This window comes from Melospiza melodia, chromosome 11 (assembly GCF_035770615.1).
Source record: "Melospiza melodia melodia isolate bMelMel2 chromosome 11, bMelMel2.pri, whole genome shotgun sequence".
NCBI lineage: Eukaryota > Metazoa > Chordata > Aves > Passeriformes > Passerellidae > Melospiza > Melospiza melodia.
Genome location: NC_086204.1, coordinates 17,411,537 through 17,434,743, shown reverse-complemented (window position 1 = coordinate 17,434,743; position 23,207 = coordinate 17,411,537). Strand labels below are relative to the sequence as shown.

At 44.0% G+C, this 23,207-nt stretch overlaps 3 protein-coding genes across 4 annotated transcripts in view; all 3 read right to left on the bottom strand.

The window, feature by feature from the left end:
• Positions 1 to 2,225: 2,225 nt before the first annotated feature.
• C11H1orf52 (chromosome 11 C1orf52 homolog) lies at positions 2,226 to 5,099 on the bottom strand. Its single transcript, XM_063165777.1, has 3 exons — positions 4,842 to 5,099; positions 4,544 to 4,751; positions 2,226 to 3,368 (listed from the first exon to the last, which is right to left on the bottom strand). Exons 1-3 carry the CDS (start codon positions 5,097 to 5,099, stop codon positions 3,280 to 3,282), a joined length of 555 nt encoding a protein of 184 aa, XP_063021847.1. The 3' UTR covers positions 2,226 to 3,279.
• A 2,158-nt stretch (positions 5,100 to 7,257) lies between these two features.
• Positions 7,258 to 12,174, bottom strand: BCL10 (BCL10 immune signaling adaptor). The gene is made up of 3 exons (XM_063165775.1): positions 12,082 to 12,174; positions 9,744 to 10,032; positions 7,258 to 8,711 (listed from the first exon to the last, which is right to left on the bottom strand). The coding sequence occupies exons 1-3, from the start codon at positions 12,163 to 12,165 to the stop codon at positions 8,344 to 8,346; spliced, it is 741 nt and encodes a 246-aa protein (XP_063021845.1). The 5' UTR covers positions 12,166 to 12,174; the 3' UTR covers positions 7,258 to 8,343.
• A 2,739-nt stretch (positions 12,175 to 14,913) lies between these two features.
• The window catches only part of DDAH1 (dimethylarginine dimethylaminohydrolase 1), a 92,834-nt gene continuing 84,540 nt past the window's right edge, over positions 14,914 to 23,207 (bottom strand). For both annotated transcript variants that reach the window (XM_063165774.1, XM_063165773.1), the window contains exons 5-6: positions 19,968 to 20,111; positions 14,914 to 19,445 (exon numbers count right to left, since the gene is read on the bottom strand). In XM_063165774.1, coding sequence (XP_063021844.1) covers positions 19,332 to 19,445; positions 19,968 to 20,111 — 258 coding nt within the window. In that variant the 3' untranslated portion in view covers positions 14,914 to 19,331. The remainder of the gene's footprint in view (positions 19,446 to 19,967; positions 20,112 to 23,207) is intronic.

Here is a 23,207-nt window from a genome sequence, read left to right as displayed (position 1 = left end):
TCCAGCATTGGGAAAACAACCTTTCAGATTCTTCCAGTCTAACAAGGAATTGTGGCTGTCCCTAAACAACATTTCTCAAAATGGAAATGCTGCACAGCTGTAGCCATTGCCAGGGTCCCTTTCACCTGGTTCAACCATTTATCCTGCAAGAACACAGAGTCCAGCTGTAATCATCCTCCATGCTTTTAAGACAGTCCTGCACTGTTCTCACATCCAATCCACACCCAAAGCAAAAGCACAAACATCTGTGCCCAGTGGCCAAAGGGGCTTGGATAAAATGAGCAAACTAACACATAAACAGGAACAAGAACCTTTCAAGCCTGCAAAGACTGAAAGCATTGCATCTTTTTGTCTCTAAGATTAGCAAGCTGGCAAAGAACCTTCCTGTCACCAGACCTAGCCAGCACTGCACAGCTTCTCCTTCTCTCCAATGATAAAACCCCTCTTCCTGTGCTGGCTCCAGGTTCACAATAAATCACTCTTCATGGAACACACTACATTTCTCTGGGCTTACTTTCATATTGGCTGCACTAAGCTTATCCCAAACTATCTGTTAACAAATCAGCACTTCAAGAGCAGTGGTCTGCATCAAGAACAGGAACAGCACAGTAACAGAGGGATGCTTTTCCACAACCTCCCTGTCAGCTCTTCTGGGAAGGAGCACTGCCTGCCATTACCCTCACCATTACCTTTACTTCTATACTGAAGTATATGAATTCTTCTTTTCCAGATCATCCTGCATCTCCAGGAAAGCCAAGTACTGCAGTTGCTATTGTGCCACCATCTGAAGCAATGCAATGTGCTCACTGCAAATTAATTACATTCCAGACACTATTTTTCTGATTTTGACAAATTTTTAAGAGAATTTCCTCAAATCAAACCTGTATGCAATTTTACTGCCTTTTTCACCCCAATACACATAATGATTGTAACCATATTTGATTCATCATAAACATAGTAGAATTATGAGTTAATAGAGCACTAATTTTCAGAGGCAATCTTCCCCATTTGTCAGCAAGGGTGTATGTTCACTATCACAGTCTTCCCTTGAAACATAATCCAGGATAAACTGTTCTATAATCAGAGATTTTCTGAACATCTGAGCTATCAGTTTAAGCTGGTGTTTACTCACATTTCACAGTGCCTGATGTGTCGACAAATTTTCATTATTAACTATCCAAAACTGAATAAAATTCTGTTTCTTGAAGTCTTTTGAGTTGCTTCAGAAGCTGCAGCATTGTACCACTTCTCTCATCTCTTTCTGAAGATGCACTGAAGCATCTCTACCAAAAAACTTCCAGTTACAGAACCAATCTATCCAGATAATTCAGCTTCACACAGGCTCTCACAACCTTGTTTCAGATGTCTTACTTCAGAAAAAGGCAAAGAGTTTTTGTGCCATTTCTCCTGAACAGGGAAGCTGCCATGGTCTCTGCTTATCATGAAGATTCCCTCAACCTGCAAAAAATACAATTAATTGTTCTTCTCCCAAGCTAGACAGGCTGGTTTTCTCCTTGGAAAGTGAGTATCAGATGGTGTTATCTTCAAGAAAACTGGATACTACATATATCACATGGTCTGAAAACAACAGGAGCAATTGGCAGGATAACTTCCTGAGCTGCCCTGTGGAATAACAAAAAATAAATGGACAAAAGCCTCCTTGGTCACAGCAGTCATGGGAATGCATCCTATCTCCAGAGCTGGTGACATTAACCTTCAGCTGTAACACTCTTCAAGGAGCACTGCACTAGCAAACACAACTACTGTAAAACCCAAAAATGCAGCTGGAGTACTTTGAGAAACGCTACAGAGAGCTGGCACTCCACAAGCTTTGCCATGACAGTATCCCTCACCCTGCAGCTTGCTAGGACAGTGGCTGGTGTCTGGGTTGCAATAGGAAAGGTGGAGCCCTCATCTGTGTCAAATATCACAGATTTGGCCCCACAGCCTGTGAAAGTGGCAAGGAGCAGATGCAGTCTGCAGGTAGACAAGGATCCAGAGAAAGCATTATCACACTGCCAAGCTAGAATTGCATAACTCATAACTTCTTAACATCTTCATATATTCACTGAAAATTAATACACCACAATTTCTATATATTGAGGTAAAAAAAAATCTCTTAAAATCACTTAAAAATATTAACATCATATTAGCACATATGTATACAGAATCTGCTCTGCTAAAGTAAAGCTAGTCCAAGACAGAAGAAAAATAGAAAACAAAAATTTTTACATTAACAATTTAATTACATTAATCTCTATTAGCAGGCACTAATCTCACTGCAGATTTTCTAAGGCACAGAATCTTTATCTGAAAATATACAGCAACCTTTTCTCCAATCCAGTGCAAGCTGGTACCCACTGGTACTTTGTCATATACAGACCCAAAACCCCATTCAGCAGCATACCACAAATGCCTGGCTAGCACTTTGAGAAGAATACCAACTGTTTGTACTGAAATAAATACAATTTGGCAGCAAAGACTCTATCACAGCTTTGTCATAATTTTTGTCCACATAAATATCTTGATTCTATTTTTTGTTTCAGGAAGAACACATTACATGCTTCAATTCTCCCTCCATCAGTTAGTCTCATGTTTCACTGATGAACATACCATAACATTAAAATAACTATAAAATATTAAATTCAGTTTTAGGTCCATTTTTTTTTCAATTTGTAGTTGTGTATTTATTTGAACAAAAAAGCCCTGAGGAATCTGTTGAGTCACATATCAGTGAATGGCATATAATACACAATTCATTGCTCCTATTCACCAAGCATGCAATGCAATATTTATACCACAGATGTTTTCAAATGTAGTTTTATTCCAGTGACTATTTGCAGTCTATACATATATTTAAAAACAACATTATGTGAACATATCACGGACCAGTACCTAAAAAATCTTTAGTATATACTCCTTTATAAAAGGTTTTGACACAATGGAAAAGTCAGTCCAGAAGAACGCACGTTACCAGGTTTCTTGATAAACAAAATACTGTGAAGCCCTGTAACCTGCATAAGCACAAGTATCCATGGCAATGAATCTTTCATCTAAATCCTTGTTTCAAATAAACAGGTTTAAATTTTGTTCAGTAAACAAGTTCTACCACAACACTGTCCATTTAATTTTGTGCTTTCCAAAAGGCAAGCACACTACAGAAATAAAATTCCCTACCCGAGAGAGAAATGCAGTAAACACGTATTTGTTTCCCATCTCAGCAGAGGAATCCAAGTTCCTTGAAATTCTCATTATGTCTAAATCCAAAACAAATCCTGCTTATACCTTCTTCTTCTTCTTCTTTGCCTGTTCTCCAGACTCTACTTTACGTTTCTTAGCAGAAGCTGGTTCCTCGTCTTTTTCACCATCTTTAAATAAAAGAAAGAGTTAATCAAGATCAGCAAAGCCAGTTTTTTGTCTTAAACACCACCCTGTCTTAGAATAACTGACTTAACCACATCTGAGACGGCTGGAAAAAAGACACTGTAGCATTAACTGACAACATCCTCATTTTTTGAATGCACACAATATGTGGGCAGAACAGGAATGGTTACTTCTTACCACTGCCACAAACCACTGCAGGTAACTGAAAAGAGGCTTTATGATACTGTACAGTACCTGTTCTAAAAAAAATTATTATTTGACTAGCTAACAGAAAAAGCTAGAAAATTACATTTTTGAAGCAGGACATAATGTCAAAATCAATTAACATTTTACCTTCTTCCTTTGGATGAAGGCTGACTAAGAGAAATGCATGGACAGGGAAAACATAGAACACACGGAGAAAAACATAAAAACTGCTACTGGGAAAGAACATGCAGAACCAAAGAACAGGCAAGACAGCAAAAAAATCCTTCTTTTGGAAAAGCTTTGTTCACAACTTTACCAATGAATTAAAGCATTGTGTTCTGAAAGGTCAGAATTTCTTCTTCTGGTTCTGTTCTCTTGGTTATTGCTATTCTCTTTCTCCAGCAATTAAAAACAAAAAAATCCACCCACCTATCAAACATTTCTTTACTACCTAAACTACCATTACAGCTTTTACCATCACAGAAAGTGAACAGGATAGTAAATATTTTCTTCAGTAATCTGTCCCACGGACGTTCTATTTGATTCCTCTTTTGGACCCCAAGTTTTGCAAACGTTATAGAAATAATCTGACCTACATCTACAACTAAGGCCAACACCTTAGCGTAAAGCACCTGAAGCTTTTACACCACCTTCTGCTTTAGCAGCACCATGAGTGAACCTGTTGGTTTCACAGAACTACAGCGCCACAGACTCTAATGCTTCCCTGCTACTGACAGAGGGGGAGAGGAGCAGAGGGGCTGCTCGAGGGTCTGTGTTGGATCCAGCAAAGCCAAAGCACCGGCCCTGCAGTGCCCCAGCCCTGCGGCCAGGCTCTGCCGTGGGCAGCGCTGGAGCAGGAGAGGCCGGCAGAGCTCCCTCGGGACCCGGGGCAGCCTCCCGCCCGCCCGGCCGGGCTCCGGCAGCGCCCGAGCCTCCCTCCGTGTGAGGCACAGCCGCCTCAGCCGGGGCTCACCCGACTCCAGGGGCTCCTGCTCCTCGTCCGGCAGGAACTTGGCTTTGCCGGCCTGGCGGGGCGCGTCGTCGCCATTGTCCTCGTAGATGTTGGACCACTTGATGGCCATGTCGAGGGTGGGGGCCGGCGGCGGCGGCTTCTCGGGCGGGCTGTAGGTCTCCGGCGGGGGCACGGCGTTGCTCCTCCACACCTTGAACTCCCTGGGGGGCTGCGGGAGAGAGCAGAGCGCCCGTCACGGCGGCCCCGGGGGCCCGTGGCGGCCCCGGCGCCGCCTGAGTTCACCCCGCGCCCCCCGCACCTCCTCGGGCGCCCGCAGCACGCGGCTCTCCCAGTCGATCTCCTTGTTGAGCGGGTTGTAGAGGAAGGCGGGCGGCTGCGACACGCGACGGAAGAGCTCGTCGGGCGGCGGCAGCCGCGGCCGCCCCGGGGTACCCCCCGAGGCCGCGGCGGCTCCCGCCGGGCGCTCGTCGGGCTGCGGCTCTTCGGGCTCCGAGTCGGAGCTGGAGCTGCCGTAGGCCGCGAAATAGCCCAGCGGGTCCTCCCCCTCCGCCGCCATGGCGGGGCCGCGCCTCGCACCGCCCGCGGAAACCGCGCCCGCGCCGAGGGTTCCGGCCCGCGGCTGCCAGAGCCCGGCCCGGGGCTGCGCCGGGCCGGCGGAGCGGAGCGGGAAACGGGGCCTGAGGGCTCCGCCGTACCGGGGGCTTCCCTTCCAGTGACCAGAGAGCGAAAATGTGACACGAAACCGAGCCAACCTTCATTTCTCCCTTTCCACACCTGCAGGCTAAGCGGAGGGAAAACACGTTTTCCTTAATGTCCGACCACCGGCTAACCCAGGGCAGGCACAGCGCTGATCAGCACAGCTCCAGGAGGTATCTTTACCAAAAGAGATTTTTCAAAATTGTTGGACCAAGTTTGTACTAGACCTCCCTTGTGACTGACTCATGCACACATTACTGCATCAGCTAAAACACTGGTGCTGCTCTAAGGGGATGGAGGGCAGGGCAGGTTCAGGGGGGCTATCAGAAAAGCTTTTTCACCCAGAGCGTGTTTGGGACAGGCTCCCCAGGGCAGCGGTCACAGCACAGCCTGACGGAGCTCAGAAAGGGCTTGGACAACACTCTCAGGCACAGGGTGCCACTCACCCTTGGGGATGTCCTGTGCAGGGCTGGGAATTGGACTCCGGGATCTTCATGAGTCCCTTCCAACTCAGCATATTTTATGATTCTACGTTCAGATTACTTCTACTCCCAGAAGCAGGATAAGATCTGAGGAAGGGGTTTTGGTTATACTATGATCACTTCCTTTACTGTAAAGATGCTAAACCATATCCAGCTGATCTCTCATAATCAATACCATGTCATTACTTTGAAGTAAGCCCTATACACAAAGTACAATGAAAACAGTTGCTGAAGTGAGACACCACAGTGCCTGCAGCATTTGCAAATCCTTTTTCAAGTCATGCTTCTCAACACTCAAAGTTTTTGTTTCTCCTCTGCTATTAATAAAAAACTTAATTTAAGAATGAAATCGGTATGCGTGGTTGGAAGCAACTCTTCTCACATCCGTAGGAAGTTGAGCAATAGAGTCATTTGAAAAAAAGCAAGAATCAGGTTAGTAATAGCAGTCATGAACTGCAGAAACTACTTAAGCAGCAGAGCTGCTCATTTCACATGCATGTTTCCCTTACAGACTGCTCTTGAGTGCACAGCACAGGCATTTCACATCAAGTCACTCTTTCCACCAGACTTCTCTAAAAAGACAAGAACAAAAGCCTCCCGCACACACAAAACCAAAACCACACATCAAGGTAATGGCATGAATTGCTCTTGCAACCTGTACATCTTTAAAATGAGAGAGGCAGACAGCAAAACAGGCAATTGTACAAAAGAATTTATTCCAAAAGTTGTGATAAAAATATGTTTTAAAAAGGCACATTATAGACATTTGGAAAGACAATACATTCACTCAAGGTCTCAGGTTTGCAGGCTCCACTGGGAGTGGTCCCTGCACACTGCACGGGGCAGGATGGGGAGCAGCAAGGCAGCCTCCACCTGAGCTGGTGCATTTTCTCTGTGAAAGCCAACCCTGCTCACTCTCTTCTCTTTACAAGAACCCAGGAAGGGACTCAAGCCTAAGCAGAGCTCTTTAAGTGGTTACATTTAGACAAATCACTTTCTAGACATCCCAAGTACAGGCAACTACAATTCAAGTTAATGGGAGAGGGAGTTCACCCTTATCCTTAATTTCTTGTTAAAGAAAAAGTTTGGCTTTCATATTTAGGAACTTAATTTCCAGAGTGCCATCCCATCTAAGCAGTTCCACTGAAAAGCATTTTCACTGCCTGGACACTATATGATTGTAGATGTAGACAAGAAAAACAAGGATTTTTATAAACACATCTTTCTCACGTGTAAGATGTTCATACACTCGGGATGGAGGGTAGTTGAACATTGCATTTTATTTTAATCTGCTTTCAAAACAGAATAATTGTGAAGAACAATTTATAGAGACTATCACGAGGTCCTGCAGGTGGCTTGTCTCCACACAAGGAGAACAGTTTAGTAATATTGCCCTGGTGTGCACTGCCATTGCATTCCATGGCTGTACACACTATGAGAGCCAAAATAACTGAGGACCTTCAATACAAATCTACCCTTTGATATACTGAAAACATCCCATCCCTTTAAAGTGTGGTACTGCAGAACTTAACGTGTCAAATTAAGAATCCACCAGGTCATTTTGAAATTATTGTAGGCACGTGCACAAAAGGTAGGCTACAATTCCAGTATGAGAGGAATACAGTGTGTGACATGGTGGCAAGAAATGAGAACCTTCCCATGTTGAAAAAGAATGCATTTGACTCTAAACAATTTGAAATGTAAACCTGTCTGTCTGCTTTGAAGAGGAGGTATTTGAAGTGCCACATTTCCAAGAGTCCTTCAGGTACAGATACTTTTGTGTCACACAGCTTCTCCTCCACTTCCCTAGTGGGACAAAGCATACAAGCTTTGCTCCTTAATAGCATCCTACAGTAATGTGTTCTTACAGCCCTCACAATGCCAGTAGAGCAGTTTACATTCCTTTTCCAGTACTAAAGAGAAATTATATTTAAAGTGCATCTCAAATCTGGAATCTTTAACTAATACACAAGAAGAATAGGCTGAGGGCTGCAGAAGTGTATTTGTGATACTGATGCCTCTTGATGTACCAGTAGGACAAAGCTCACACAAGGAAGAAACTCCTTGCTAATAAGCATGATTTGGCCAGATTTGTGAGGATTTTTGCAAGTGGAGCAGCACACATATACATGGAGAGCAGAATTTATCCTAGTGAGAAACATTTAACTTGGTAAATGAGTTTAAGCTTTTTGGTAAGTAAGCTTAAGTTTTTAGTTCAGATTTTTTTCCATATTCAGGACTTTTCCTAACCATCTTTCCTAGAAACATTAAGAAAAGTTGATTTGTTAGTTTCTGCAGAAAGAAAAAACCCATTTGTTCTGTAATTCCAGCTAAAGTATCTGCTGGTATGAAATCTCATACACTAAATGTGAAATCTTATACACATTGGTTTAAAAAACAAACATTTGTTGCTGTAACACCACAGTATTTTGTACAAAGCTCCCTAAAAACAAAACAAAAAAGTCAAGCAGCACCAGCATCACACAATTACAAAATTAAAACAGAAATTGCATAGATTATTTCCTCCAATTTTCCTAACAGTTTGAAAACATTTTTTAGCCTTTATGAGCCATCCCACAAAGTTTCAGTACCATTCAGAGGAACAGAGGAAAGTCTCTGCGTTCACTGTGGCTGAACAGAACGTGACCTTAAAGGCAAAAAGCAATTGTCACTTGAGCTGGTGCATGGCTCCTGCTGCTCTGCCTGCAGCTCTGGGGGCAGCGGGGGTGCACCAGGGTCCCCAGGCCCCGGGAGGGTGGCTGAGAAAACACTGCACTGTGAACTTCCCATCTCTGCAATTGGCAAATTCATTGAATGAAGAGACACGGCAGACACAAATGCGGCGGTGCTATAATCTTCTTCTGGGTGATGTATCTGGGTAGATTCTTTGTCTTTTGTTTTATCCAGGAAATTTGATTCATCAGAAAATGATCTAGAAAGATTATTTGTTCCTCCATACAGTGAGGTCATACAGGTGCTGCAGCTTAAACCTAAGACAAAAAAAAACAGATAGTGGATTTAATTACAGTATGAGGACATCTTAAACTGTGCTGTGATTTAATATCAGTAAGACTGTCAAAAATCAACTATCCATATTTTCAACAGATTAACCCTTCATCTCGCCTCTGACATCCAGAATTCCTGACAAATTAGAAAACAAACATGCAGGTTATCTAGGCTGATATGAATGGTTTCTCTGTACTCAGTACCAGATAGTGCTTGACAAAAATGCATTGTAACTTAAAAGTTCATTTTAGAAAGTCACTTTAGCCCTTTGGCCCAACTTTTTTTAGATTTTTCTCACTGTGTTCTTCAAACTTTTAAGAGCTTCACCTGCTGGTTCTGCTCCAACATGGACAGCATTTAAGGCTATTTTACCTGAAGCCAGAGCAAACCTCAGGCCCTTCATCTCTGTGGTTAGACCATACTTCTTCCTTCTTTATTTGCCTTTTGATGGGTGTGGAAGGGGAAGTAACACTTTTGGTGTAGAAAGCCTATACTTTCTTTCTCTGCCCTAAACTATGAGCGCACACAGTCACTCCAAGGTTTGGGTGTCAACAAAACCTCTAAGCCTGTATGGAAAAACACACACATGTATTTACAGTGTCTCCTTAAAGCTGTGGCAGTGAAGGCATACAGGGGAACTCCCCTCAAGCTGCATTTGCTTGCACATCTGCTGAGACACAGTTTAACTAAACCAGAGCATCCTGCCCCTGCAGCAAACACCTTGAAGAGAAATGCAAGATGGAACATAACCACCCATTTTTGAAAAGCAAAACTGAAATGTGGAGACAGATTCATCCATCATAACAATACAATAGGGGATTTTTTTGCTACTTGTTATTATGGTGGATGTTTCAGATAAAGCCAGGGTACATGCACTAGGATCTTAAACACAAACTGGTAATATTTCCAAACATGTTGTTCCAAATACCAGAGGAAGATTTTAGTTTTGGATTTTAATTTTGCAGACCCTCCAAATAAAACCTATGTCTTACACAACATTATTAAAAATGTGTTACCTTTAAGAGCTTCAAGCTTTTCATTTTTGACTTTCAGCACTACATCAGTTATCTTTTGTAACAGGAAGTTCTGTGTTCTTTCTCGTCTGATAGATTCAATCAGAGTATCTAGTCCCTTTGGATTTTCTGCTAAGTAGTCCAACAACTTCCCAGCTTTTTTCCTACTGGAAGATCGAGCAGAAATTTCCTCTGTGTCCTCCCTGGTGAGTATTTTCTTGGAGCGCAGGTAATCAAAGTGTCTCTCAGCTATGATCTTATCACACAGGTAAGGACGCATCCTTTCCAAAGCCTGAAAAGCAAAACAAACTGCTATGAACCAACATTTCAAATCATTTAGAAGCCTGTAGTTGGAACCTATATGATTTTGATGCAGGTTAGCAAGAGATTTTTTAAGGTTGCTGCTGTGTTACTTAGTTGAGATTTTTCTCAGTGTAAAAAGTTTTTTTAAGAACTGTTCCCTAATTATCACTTTCATTAACTCTTGGACTGAACTCAGGAGCTCCAATGCTTGTTAAGAAATACAGTGACAACTTATAGAAAATGTGATTACATAAGGTCTGAGGTTAGCACATTTCAAAACAGTCAAGTAAAAATGAAATTACAGCAAACAGCACCTACTCACTTTGTCTACAAATACACCCATTTTCACTGATCATCTGATTGCCACATTGAGACACAACTCCAAAATACTGCAGTTACTGATGTTTTCTGTGCATTGAGCAAAAGTGGTCTCAAAGCAGCAGCATGAATGTACTCACAGTTCAAAATGTTTGTAAATAAACATATTTATTTACAAAATTTAAGCCTATTTATTTATACTATTGACAGGTTCAACAAATTACTGACATCCAAAACACATGCACTTTCATCCATAAATGTATGTACTCTCAACATTAGTGGCTGCTTTGTGTCTTTTGTAACCCTATTCCATTGTATGAGTGATTTTATATGGCTCACCCTTACCCTTCTCAGCTCTTAACTGCAAGACTCCAAACTTTATAACTCCTCCTCAAGACAAGCTTGCCCAGACCAAGATGTCCTTGCCAGCTGCAGCTTCCTGAGGTGTGCTGTCCCCTGTCACACACAGTGCTAATGCTGACACAGCACCCTGGCTTGAGAGATCCCATCGGTGTTACCTGAACAGCTCTGAGAGAGCTCTGAGAGTCTGTCATGAAGCCACAACATTTAAAATGTGACTGCAGAAGCTCTAAAGTCAGATTTATGGGACTGCATTTTGATGATAAAATGTTATTTGTTTCTACCTAAGATTTCCATCCTTTCCCCTCCAAGTACTGTGGCAGGACCTGTAAGGTTAAGGGCTGAAGTGACAGTCATGCATTTCTGTGAGCTGCAGCCCTGGGTTCAGTCACAGACCCCCACTAACACACCTGCCGTGTTACACCTACAGTGTCTGACTCAAGTGGCTTTTATCCTTTTTTGGTGAAACTACCCAATGCCACCTATTGCAGTATTACCCTGTGGAAACGAGTACTGGCTTGAAAACATGTCTCACATAACTATGACAAAGCATTCAAAGGAAATCACTTAAGCATAAAACTAGAAAGAAACAAAAAACCAAACTACAAGCAGTATTCACTGTACTTTAAAAGAGTATTAAAAAATCCCAATGAAGCAAACATAAGAGATTGTAAATTACAAACAGAACCATGGATAGGCAATAAATAAGTGACAAACAGCGATTTTACTTTTTTTTTTTTTTAATTGAGCAATCACTTTTTGAGGTTGGTTAGTACATTGCTTCCCAGTCTCAGGTTGAGATAAATTAATCCAGAACGAATCAGGATGAAGTCTTCCATCAGATTCCAGACATCAATGAATAAGTATAGGGGAAAACTCAAGAAAATAAAGAACAACAAGCCTCAATAAAAATTCCCTAAGTATACATAACGTAGAAATCGACGCTTTCTAACTAAGAGTTTTACAGGCACCAGGACAGCACACGCACTTTCAGCCAAGCTTTGGGTTCCACGTTACTCCCCCCGTTTGCTACCTCCGGCGCAGGCACCGGGCGGCCCGAGCCCCGCAGCCCGAGCCCGCAGCGCGGCACCGGCAGGGCGAGCGGGCGGCAGCGGACACAGCACGGCCGGGCACGGCCCGGGGTACGCGGGTCACGATCAGCCTGGCTCCGGGGGGCAGAGCCGCGCTCGAGATTCGCCGCCGCCTTCCCGGACGCGCCACGGGCCGGGCCGGTGCCTCCCGCCGCCCCCGCGCCGCGTCCCCCGCCCGCTCCCACAGCGCTTCCGCTCCCCCGCCCGGGCCCCGCTCGCCGCTCCGCGCCCGGGCCGTGCGCCCAGCCCCGGGCCCGCCCGCCACTTACATCCTTCTTCACCTCCGCCATCTCGTCCTCCGTCAGCGGCCGCCCCGCACCGCCCGAGCTCGACCACGACCCCGGGCCCTCCATGGCGGAACCCTCGGCGGCGCCGCTGGGGAAACCCGCGCGGGGCGGTGCTTCCGCCCGGGCCCCGCCCCCGCCCGCATCCGCCAATCGGCGCTCAGAGCCGGCGCTCCGCCCCGCCCCCAGCCGGTACAGGCCGCGGCCCCGCCCCAGCCCGGCCCCGCCCGGCCAATGAGCGCTGAGGAGCCGCGCTCCGCCCCGGCCCCGCCCAGTGGCGCGTGCGCGGGGCCGTGCCGGTGCCTGAGGGCGGGCACGGCTCGCTGGGCGCGGGGGCTGCGCGGCCGGGACTGGGGCTGGGGCCGGAGCCGCAGCCGCCCCTGACCCCGCCGGGCCTCCCGGGACCTGTGGCAGCCCCTCCGCTAACGCGGCTGGAGCGTGCGGAGCGGTGCCGGGCCCGCGGCGCGTGCGGGTGCTGGCACGAATGATAGCGGCTGGCGGTGCCCGCCGGTTTCGGTGTTCCAAAGCCCCTCCGTGCACGGGGTCGTGCTCCAAGGCAGCAGCAGAGGGAGCCGCGGCCCCGCCGGGACACGGCGCCGCCTCCTCAGGGAAAGGGAGCGCTGAACTGCGGCAATCGGGGCTCTGGCAGCTGGCACGGGTGGAACTCGGGCTGTTTATGCACTCCTAAAATTGTCCTTTCAGCAGATAAACATGAACATAAGTAGAAGCGATCAACACTGAGGTTTGCTGTCAGTAGGGAAAACCTGCCAGTTTTATGGTAGTTTTACATATTTGCAAAGTCTTTGACTGACATGCTTTGTTAATGCAATAGTACTTGAAATACTAATTATTAATTATGACAGTATCTGTTTTACAGTGCCAGCAGTCCCAGCTTTAAAATAAACACGAAGATCCTGCCCAGAACACGTGAAAAATAAAGGACTAGGCTCCTGCGGAGAGGGCTGATCTCTGCAGAGCTGGATGTTCCAATCAGGGCCAATCCTCAAACTCTGCCCGCCAGCTCCACTCCCCGCCAGTGCTGTGAGGGCCCCTCTGGCCTCAGGCTCACCCTCCCCTCACAGCCCTGGCTGCTGCTCACCTGGGGGCACACCTGCTCACAGCCCATGGCCTCCTGGTCTTCCCAGCCCAAGAAGCCTTTCTGTAGTGCATTTGAATTTCTCAAAGCTGTGTATCTCTGCAAAGTAACCTATTCATCTCCCATTTTCCTGCTCAGAGATGCAGGGCTGACCATTTTTTCCCAAGTTCAAGTGCCTACATTGATCCTCCCCAATCTGTGCTATGCACCCAAAATACATAGAAAGCTTTCAGCTTCTCTGATGCTTCCAAGAGAACTGATTGTGGCACTTCTGAAACAGAGCCAGGCGTGTTCCCAGCCCCTGACTCCCACCCCTGTTTATTATATCACATGCCTTTCAGCTCTTCCTCTTCAAGGTGAGTTATATTGTGGACTTTGCTGGCTCCATACAACACTGCTGATAAAAATATCTCTCATGCATTCTGGATTTCGAGTATTTGTTAATAACCTTGCTCAGCAAGAGGTGCAGTTCAAAGCCATGTGATGTCTGGAGGGTTAGGCTGCTGATTCCTGAGCCGTGTAGGAGACAAACTGGAATGATTTCACTTCAGCAGTCAGGAAGAGAGCATGTGGTTAGCAAATACAAGAGCAGAATATATTTTAGCTGACTTAATGCCAAAACACCCTACCAGGCTTTAATGGTGCAGGCAGCAGGAAGGCTTCTCTTTGCACAAAATTCATCTAATCATTGCCATTAAGAAACAAATTCAGGTAAATTGGTACCAACTCTCTTCTGTAGACATGTAAATGAAGTAGTTTAAAATACTAATTGCATCACACTAAATGTATTCACATTAGACACAGCACTGATTTAAACACATTAGTTAAAAATCATACTTTTAACCAATGTTGTAAAATCAGTATGAAGGCTGTGTTTAAGATCCTTTGTCCCTACTTCTCTGGCAAGGAGAATAATAGATGATGGTTTATTTAAAGTCCTATTATACTAGCAAAATACAGTTTGAAAGTAATGTAATTATTTTGCTACAGTTTATTAAGGAATTCCTACTCTGTTAAATTATCTTGGTTTTCTTAAAAAGCTGGGAGAACAACACTGAGGCCTTGAACCAGCGATTCCCGGGCTGCCAGGAGATGGCAGTGATGGCCCACGAGCCCTTGCACACACAGAGCCCAGAGTCACTGCAGGGTCACCCTGCTCCGGATCCCGGCTTTGTACCCTGCTGGCATTGCAGCCCCAGGAGCAGCCTGCGGCCCACCACGGGGAGTATTTAGATATAACACATGCAGTTCTCTGCCAGGCTACCTCAAAGCAATGCCTGCAGTGCAATCGCCGCTCCTGAGATTGTGGGGGAGAAAAGACACAAGAGCTCTGTGAGTAATTTAACCATAATGCAATGCCACTAAACCTTTGTAGTTTCACCTTTTGTAAGTTACAGTAAATGCAGGCACTGCAGACAATCATACTGTACTATGCTAACATCTGTTTTGTTACCTTGGACAGCAATAAAATTAACCATGACCACTCACAGGCTGTATCTCCTCTCCACACATTATAATTGTAGACTCTACATTTAAGAGTAATTTGTTTTTAAAGAGTCAAGATTTCCTCTAACAGAATTAAGGGTTTTAGTGCTAATGTCTATAATTGGCTTTACTTCTAGGTATGAAATAAGCTTGGAAATAAAAAGACTGCATGAAACACTATCAAATTAAATACATAAACTTTCAGTTCCAAAAGAAGAAGCATGAACTACACAGGGTAGGGTACAACTGACACTTTATTCCTTCATGATGGAGATATATAGTATTGAAACTGCAAGAATCACAAAAAAAATTAAATCAAAGTGCAAACCTCTATTAGAACTGATTATGGAATGTACTGATGTTTTTGGCACAAAAAGTGGGGAATTATATACTGCAACAAGATTAAGTTTAATGAATGTAATGCTTCTGTGCTCAGTAGTCACATTTGTGCACTGCAGAACAATACAAAGTAAAACAGTGACTAACACGATTCACATACAACTCCATACAATTTACATCACAGTCCAGTTAAAACTTCTCTGAAATACATGAGGTCCACTGATACTTTGTTCACAATCACTTAACAATCACCATTGTTTAGGCAGGCTTATCTTTTCAGCTTCTTTATTGATAAAAGCAAAAATAGACAATCTTAAATAGTAAATTATCTTCCTCAAATGGTTCCATGTGGATGTTGATGTTTTCTATTAATTTGGCTCTGACTTCATTGATAAAACATATATGAAGCTGAACAAAATCAAAAGCTTTTTTTCCCCATATTTTCCAATTTGCTGTGAACAAACAGCATTCTGTATACTGGCTTTTTGTTTCCAAAACTGGACATAGTGGTGCCTATGAGCTCTATTCCTATCACATGGAAATCACAAAAAAAAATCAGAGCATATCTTCACACAGTGGCATCTATTTAAAACTGAATATTAGCATGGTAAACACAAGAATACATAAATGGAAGAATTCAAGTTTATCTCATAAGGTACAGTATGCATTCACATTTTCATTACAGAGAGAGACACTGTATTCACATTCTGTAGAAGAAAGAAACCCACATATCACAGATCTCCCTAAACTCTCAGCAAAGATAACATCCATGAAATACCTATAATGCACATTCTGGCTCTTTCATTTCAACTGAGCTAAACTGATTGCTGAAAGGAAAAATCCTTTGATGAGTAATTCAAGCCCCATTGCTGAGCTGTTACCACAAGAACTTCAGTACGGGTCTGCTCTGTCATACAGCCTGACAGTTGTTATCAAAGAGTTTTATGTGGGCAGCTATCAGTGTTCAGTGTCTCAGCTCCTTTTTTGGTTTGGGATTTTATCTTATTATTTATATTAATCAAGGATGATGATTTACATCAGGCATCTGAGAAATGTTCTGGTGACAAAATGTACTGGAAATGCATTAGATGCACATGTGTCACTGCAGAAATGTCCTCACAACTGAATTCTTTGTTTGGGCAACAGAAAAATAAACAGCAAACAGCAAGAACAAGAAGCATTTGGCATGATTTTAGTTCTTAGTACCATACTGCAAATACATAAACTGAAGTGTTCATAATATTTTTTTTTTCTAATGCCAGAATAAAGATTAACAGGAGAAGCTGTGAGGTGAGGGTGATCCCCCTAACCAGCTTAGGTAACTTTTGGCATCAGACTAAGATGTAATTTAGAGCATCTATGTTAAGAGGCTGTGATTCCTACTGAGGCCAAGAGAGAGAAAGCAGGTGTGGTTTTAGAGCACCTCAATTTTGTGCCTGAAGTTAGACAGTTTGAATACAACAACTAAAGGAATTCAGATCCCTCAGCTGCTCCCTTGCTTTCTGTATACCAAAATGCAGCCCTGAAGCCAAAGTAATCTAAATGGCAAAAGGTGAAAAACCAATCTCTGTCTATACAGCTGTTTCTCAGCTCTGAAATCCCAACTCCTCCTCTCCCTCCCCTAGGGAATCAGAGGAATTCATTGTCACACATTCTTTGGCTTTCAAGGACACAGGGTGACAGCGCTGTCACCAGAAATGGTTCTTTTTTTCTGGAGAAATATTAAAAAGAGGAGTCACCCTTCTTACCCTCTGAATCTACAGCTCCTGCTGACTGTCATCCCTCCAGCTCAAAAGAAGTTGCTCAGACCCAAAGCAGACCCCTCAGTTTTTCCTCTCTCCTGGCACCTACTCAAGGAGGGACTGAGTTTAGGATAGTCCATCATGGCTTGGGATACTGTGGAGTGAACAGTGAAGAAGAAGTGAAGAAAAAGACTCAAGTAAGAACTGAGGCAAGAAGGTAAAATCACTTGGGATTAAACGAGAAAAGTGCTCATCATGCCTTGATGAGCAAACTAGAAATGGGAGTCTGAGGAAGGAGACAGGTGAGAGGTGAGAGAGGGTGGAGGAAGAAAAAACCAAAACCAACACTATAGAAATATTTCACAATAAATAAAATAGAAATCCTACAGCCTAACTCTCCCAGTGTAGCTGGATGCTCTGGCTCCCTAGCAAGAGGAGGGAAGAGGGACTGAAGGACATGGATGGGGGCCAGGGACAAATGGACAAGTCAGGATGGGGGGGCTGTTTCAGCTTTGACAGCTCCCACAGCTGCACAGGTTTTTAACAGAGCACAGCTTGCCTTTAGGAGCTCACAGCTCAATACTGCAGGGCCACTTTTTGGCACAAAATCTCTGTCTAATGTCAGGTTATTTTGAAATGTGTGATACTTTATCAAATATTTAAAAAGCACCAAGGGAAGGCAGAAAAAGATTCCCCACTGCAACATTTACATCCTGAGAGCCTGATCACCTGGCTCAGGTTTAAATGATGGTGCATGGGAATGGAACAGACAAAGAGGGAACATTAGGAACACCCTTTGGGACAGGAGAGCCATAAATAGGAAAACCCCCCCACTTGCTGTTTGGCAGCCTGAAGAACTTCCTTAGGGCCATGTTCTTTACACATACACTATATTCACTCATCACTGCTCTCTTCTCTTGTGTCATCACAGCAAACAGAGCACCCACGAAGCATCAGGTGTACTCTGGCAGCTGCCAGGAGGTTTTCATCTCATTACCACTGAGATGCAGTGTGAGATATGCCAGAGAGAACCTACAAGTATGAGGACTTGTGTTTCCTCCCTTATGACTGCACAAAACAGGTTTCCAAAGGGTATCCCAGTGGGCATCTGGTTAATTCTGTTTGCTTTCCTGCAGACCACATTGCCCAAGCCCCCTCACTCACTTCCTACTGTACCTCAGCAACACACCACAAGTGGTTCAGGAAAGGTGGAGATGTCTAGGAAGCTGATAACATGTTCAGACTATTTGTCAGTCTCTGGAGAGTTCCCACTGCTGCCTCTGTTTGGGAATTGCTCCCATCCTTAGTTTACAAATGATTTAATAAGAAGCATGTAATACAATGGTGTGTGCTTCACTTTGCAGTGGCAAAAAAAAAAAAAAAAAAAAAAAAGCCATGACTCAGTGGGTAAACATGTTGAGGAATTTGCTACAAAAATTATATTTGTCTTAACTGAATACCACTGTGAATATTCATGCCACTAAAAAAAATATAAGATGTTATTGTTCCAAGGAAACCTGTCCCAAGGGCAGATAAAGAAAAAATTACAATCTTCCAGGAAAAAATAGTTTCCCTTATTCATGGGCATAATCCAGGAATAGCTGTCCTTCAACTCCTTCTATCACCCTTTTCTTTTGAATTTTGCTAGTAAGTGGCCTCCAAATGAAGAGAAAACAGAAAGGAGAAACAAATTTTAAGATGTAAACAAAGAGATTTGACTCCCCCATACTTTAGATTTCTTTTGCATCTCTGCATTTAATTTTTGTGGTCCAGAGGCTTCCTAGGATCTGGCCGTTTAAAAAAACTCCTCTTCCATTCTCACCACATTGATAGTCATGGTCTTATCAGGAAACTGGAACCTGAATTGCAGGAGACAACTTGTGTGGCTGCACTACTCTCCTGTCATTCAGGTTTCCCAGGCAGGCATTGCCCTTGGATGCTCCCATCAGAGGAAGCTTTTCCAAAGCTGGTCCCTGGTGTCTGAAATGGATTCCAGCCACAACTCTGCCCAGCGGCAGCAGCAGCACTGTGATGTGGCCAGGACAGTGAGCACAATCCCCTGCCCAGTGTCCCAGCTAAGCTTCCCTACCACACAAGGTTCATGAGCCCACTGAGTTTTCTTCAGTCCCCCTAATACTTTGCACCACTGAAAGTAGGAGACTGAGGAAGGAAAAACACATGTAGAGCAAGGAAGCAAGAGAAAAGAAGACAGAAGAGAACAGTGTAAAGACAATAGAGGTGCTTGAAATATTGAGAATTAGCCAGGTTTCATGAAATTTTCACACAGATATGTTAAATCACTAAAGCTAAGGGTTAGCCATTATAATTGCCTTCTGCTAGCCCATGGGACTAACTTACTTCAGAGTTATGTGCTCCCCACAAACCCTACATCCACCTTAAATACCATCTGCAAGGACATAATAAAAATCACAATGCAAAAAATCTGTAAACAAGGGTTAGTAGCACAGTGGTACAGTAGATTGTCAATAAAAACAATAAAAGTGTGGATACAGATTCGTCTACCTTGTGTGTAACATTATTGCCAGTTACAAGGGAGGGACTCTGTAAACTCATCATTCTGAAGCTTTGTTAATAAGCACAGAGCAACAGGTGAGTGACCCATCTACTTTGGCCAGTTCTGTGGCAGCTATTGGGATCAGCATGTGGTCCTTCAGCTTTTCAAATACCTGTTCAGGAAAAAAAAAATGTAAGGGAAAAATCATTACATTTACAGCTCTGTTTTTCCCTTTCTCTAAGTATTTACAGAACATGGATTTGCCAGCAGGTGCCAAGCCATCCCAACACTTAATCAGCAGGAACATCCATGGTGAACGTGTGTCGCTACAGGACACAAAACAATACAGGAGCACACACTGCTGCTCTCAAGGTGAAGAAAAGGGAAGTTTATTTTCTGACTCCAACATTTATAATTTTCCAAAAGTGACAGTGGATTGGAGGGTGAAAGTGCCACCTCTCCAATGACACTGCACAAACCAACAGTCCATCAAACTTCTCCTCCTCCATAAAAGAACGCAAAACAATAAGTTATTTCCAGAAAGCGTGTGAGAAAGTTTGCTACAAGAATGTAAACACCAGAAGGCCTAGAAAATCTTTAAAAATCAGGGTGGCACACGTGGCCCTCTGGCTGTGGCACTCAGACCCCCCGTCCCTGCAGCAGGGAGCTGCCGGGCCCGGCTGGCAGCGCTCACCTTGGCGCTGTCCGGGAACTCCTCGGGGGCGCGGTGCAGCAGCACGTGGCCCTTGCTGGGCACGTTCAGGTAGATGCAGTTCGCTGCCGCGTCGTCAGGCACTGTCAGCTTGTCGTAGCGGTGGTCGCTCATCTGCTGCATGGTCTGCCAGGAGACAAAGGGCAGCTGTTTACATCAAATCAAGCAACCCCAGAGTAATGGGAGAACAGAAATAGCTAATTGTGATTGCCAGGGCAGTCAAGGGCCATTTTGCTATGCAGCAAGTACAGATATTTCCTTTCATCTCTGCCTTTATGGAAGAATCTACTAAACCTAACTGAAAAGAGCCGTAGAAAAACTTTGTGCAATGGTTCCTGCAAGCAGCAGGATTAAGCAGGGCACTTGGTAAGCATCCTCTGTGGGGTCTTTTCCTCGAGGATTGCACACTGAGTATGCAAAACTGCTCCTGACACTGATTGAGACTCCAGGTGCTCAGCACCTATTAAAAAAAAGCAACCATTGTTCAGTATTTATGTAATGAGTATGAATTAAACCAAACAGGACAGGAATGGTTCCCATCTTGGATATCAGCCCAATCTTAATTCCTTTCAAGGACCTCTGTTCTGCCTTGCAGGCAGTTTCTCTTTCACTAAGCACCTGTGCTGGGGGGTGAGCAGGCACGTCTGTGCTAATCCTCGTTCCCAGGGGGACAGCACAATGCCTGCCTTGCACAGGAGAGCTGCTGGCCTGCAGAGGCTTGGGTATAAATACACAAATGTAGACCCTGGCTGGCTGGAATTTCAGAGACAGAGACTCTCAGGACACGACAAGCATGCAATCCCATGTTTTGGAGCAGATCCATTTTAGTAAGGATGGGAAAAGCCTGAAGACAAGATGCCTGATTCCCAGTTGTAGCATTCCAGCTTTACATCAGCTTCAGGCTCACAGAGACCAAGAATAACACAGAACTGAACAAGACTCAAAGTCCAAAACTTTGGTCCTACTGAAAGCCTAAGCAAACTACAAGTGTTTCCATTTCTCCTCCAGCCCACCTGTGTGCAAAGATGCAAACAGAAAGAAAAAGCTTTTTTTTCAGCTTAAAATATTCACATTAACAGTATCTTTAGAAAAACCTGGTCTTTTGTTAACAGCATTTTTCAACTAAATTCCCTTCTCAGGGAGAACCCAGAGATTTATATCACACAGCAGAAAGCAGACTTCAATTTTAGGCACAGTTAAGTTTGCCATTAAGTTGCTTCTAAGGTCATTCATCTGTACTACTTCTCATTCATTAAAGAAATACTGCCAAGGAAATGTAGCTGATTCAGAACAGGGTCTACACAGCATACTGGGAAGTAACAAAGAGCTCATGCTTGCCCACACCTATGGTAAGTAATTCCTTTATAGGTCCACATTTTTCATGTTCTAGCCTGAGTCATCCACATCCCGTGGAGAACATGAAACTCTCAACAAAGAATGCCATGCATTCTTGAGGAAGTGTTATCAGATTGTCATTTCTTGTTCCCTCTCATGTTATGAAACTTTCCCAAGTTCCCAAGGACACATCTACCTCCTTAAAAGGTTAATGTGTTTCTCTGGGCAAAAATCCTTGCACCTTTACTTCACCAGATGTAATTTTGTATTTTCGTATGCTTAGCACAGTTGATTTTCTTTTTTATAATTTTGTTTCTGTTATGTTGCCAGGATGAGTTTTATTCTGTTTCCTTGATGTTGCAGATGTCCTGCACCTAGTGTGGCTCTTCTACCTGGAAACCAGAGCCTCCATCTGCAGCTTCCCTTTTCCTTCCTATACAATGTTTTTAAGTCTTGACTAAGGAAACATTCATTCAATCTGCACTAAAATACATGTATCAGTAGAAGAAAAGCCACTATGTCTGGATTTCACTAAGCTCACAAGCAGATGTTCTCTCTCCACTCCTTGTTGAAAACAGAATTTTGATATTGTAGGTTTTTGTAGGAACATCAGAAATACATTGTGAATCTCTGTGAAATGTTTCCATATGAAATGATGAAAGAATTCTTAAGCAGAAGGGTAAAGACAAGTCTCCCATTCATTTGCTTCTGCAAAATGCTGAAGTGGGAAATACACCAGCAAGCAGATAAAGGACAAGTGGCAGGGCCCCTGTGCCTCAAGGATCAGCTTTGGGACCCTGGGAGATGATGCCAAGGGCACATTAAAAGGACTGTTTTCAGTATTAAAAAGCACACAAACGGTGGTGGAATCAGTTCAGAAACAAATCAGAAAGCCTGAGTGAGAAAGTGAGGCAAAGTAGCACAGGAGTTTGAGGACACAGCTGTGATAGTGGGACTGGGATCTCAGCTAGCTGGAACACCACCACAAGAAAGCTTTTATTACTAACTGGAGGTTTGACAACACAAGATTACTCTCTTCCTCAGCTCTTAAGATAAAAAGGAAATAATATTTGCAAGCTTTCATCGCTGTTATAACTATGCCTGACTGTTGCAGTAAAGCTTCAAAAACCACTTACTTGAGAGAGTGCCCAGGCAATAACACCCCAAACCTGCCCCACAGGGAGGCTGTGGATGCAGCAGAAATGCACCAACACGACACAATCAGGGCACTTTGCAGACCCATGTGGTTTTCTGTATTTCTATTATGTGAAGTCATTAAGTACATGTGCCTGGCCAGATTGACTCCAGGGCAGAGAACAGGAGATAAAAGCAAGGTCCTTTGATTGTATTTTCTATCAGATACATCCCAAAATATGATGTATTTATATACAGAGGGCTGGCTCTCTGTGCACAAACGTTGTACAACCAGCTGTGTTAAGAGCCAGGCATTTCCCGCGTGCCTCGTTTTTCTGGGAATTTTCCTCAGCCTAAAGAGGGTAATTTTCACTGCACATTCTCTCAGCCCTTAGTCATGCTTTCCTTATGTTGAAGTCATCCACATAGCCTAAAATGCCTCTCTATAGTTTTTTTACAGTGTGTCCTCAGACAACTGAGGTAATGGATAAGCTAAATAATACTAACTATGAAGCAGCATTAAACATGAAGGAAAAAGTGTATGTGTTTCGGGTCCATTATCTCTGACAGAACTAAGGTGACTGCATGCACTTTTAAAAGAGGCCAAGCCTAACTACAAATGTTCCCCCCTCCATGAGGAAGGCCCCAGTCTGAGCCCTGCTTCCTGCTCACTCTGGGACCTACTCACATCCAGATTGCTGCAGGACAGAGAGCGACCAAACCCACCTGCAATGCACATTTTTATCCCCAACT

What these genes read in the sequence shown, in the direction of transcription:
- C11H1orf52 (XM_063165777.1), bottom strand. Translation starts at nt 5,099, where the DNA reads ATGGCGGCGGAGGGGGAGGACCCGCTGGGCTATTTCGCGGCCTACGGC. An exon ending in TGCTGCGGGCGCCCGAGGAG is followed by an intron (nt 4,752 to 4,841) that starts GTGCGGGGGGCG and finishes TCTCTCCCGCAG; the next exon opens with CCCCCCAGGGAGTTCAAGGT. An exon ending in GCAGGAGCCCCTGGAGTCGG is followed by an intron (nt 3,369 to 4,543) that starts GTGAGCCCCGGC and finishes TTTTATTTAAAG; the next exon opens with ATGGTGAAAAAGACGAGGAA.
- BCL10 (XM_063165775.1), bottom strand. Translation starts at nt 12,165, where the DNA reads ATGGAGGGCCCGGGGTCGTGGTCGAGCTCGGGCGGTGCGGGGCGGCCG. An exon ending in TGGCGGAGGTGAAGAAGGAT is followed by an intron (nt 10,033 to 12,081) that starts GTAAGTGGCGGG and finishes TTTGCTTTTCAG; the next exon opens with GCTTTGGAAAGGATGCGTCC. An exon ending in AAAGCTTGAAGCTCTTAAAG is followed by an intron (nt 8,712 to 9,743) that starts GTAACACATTTT and finishes TTTTTGTCTTAG; the next exon opens with GTTTAAGCTGCAGCACCTGT.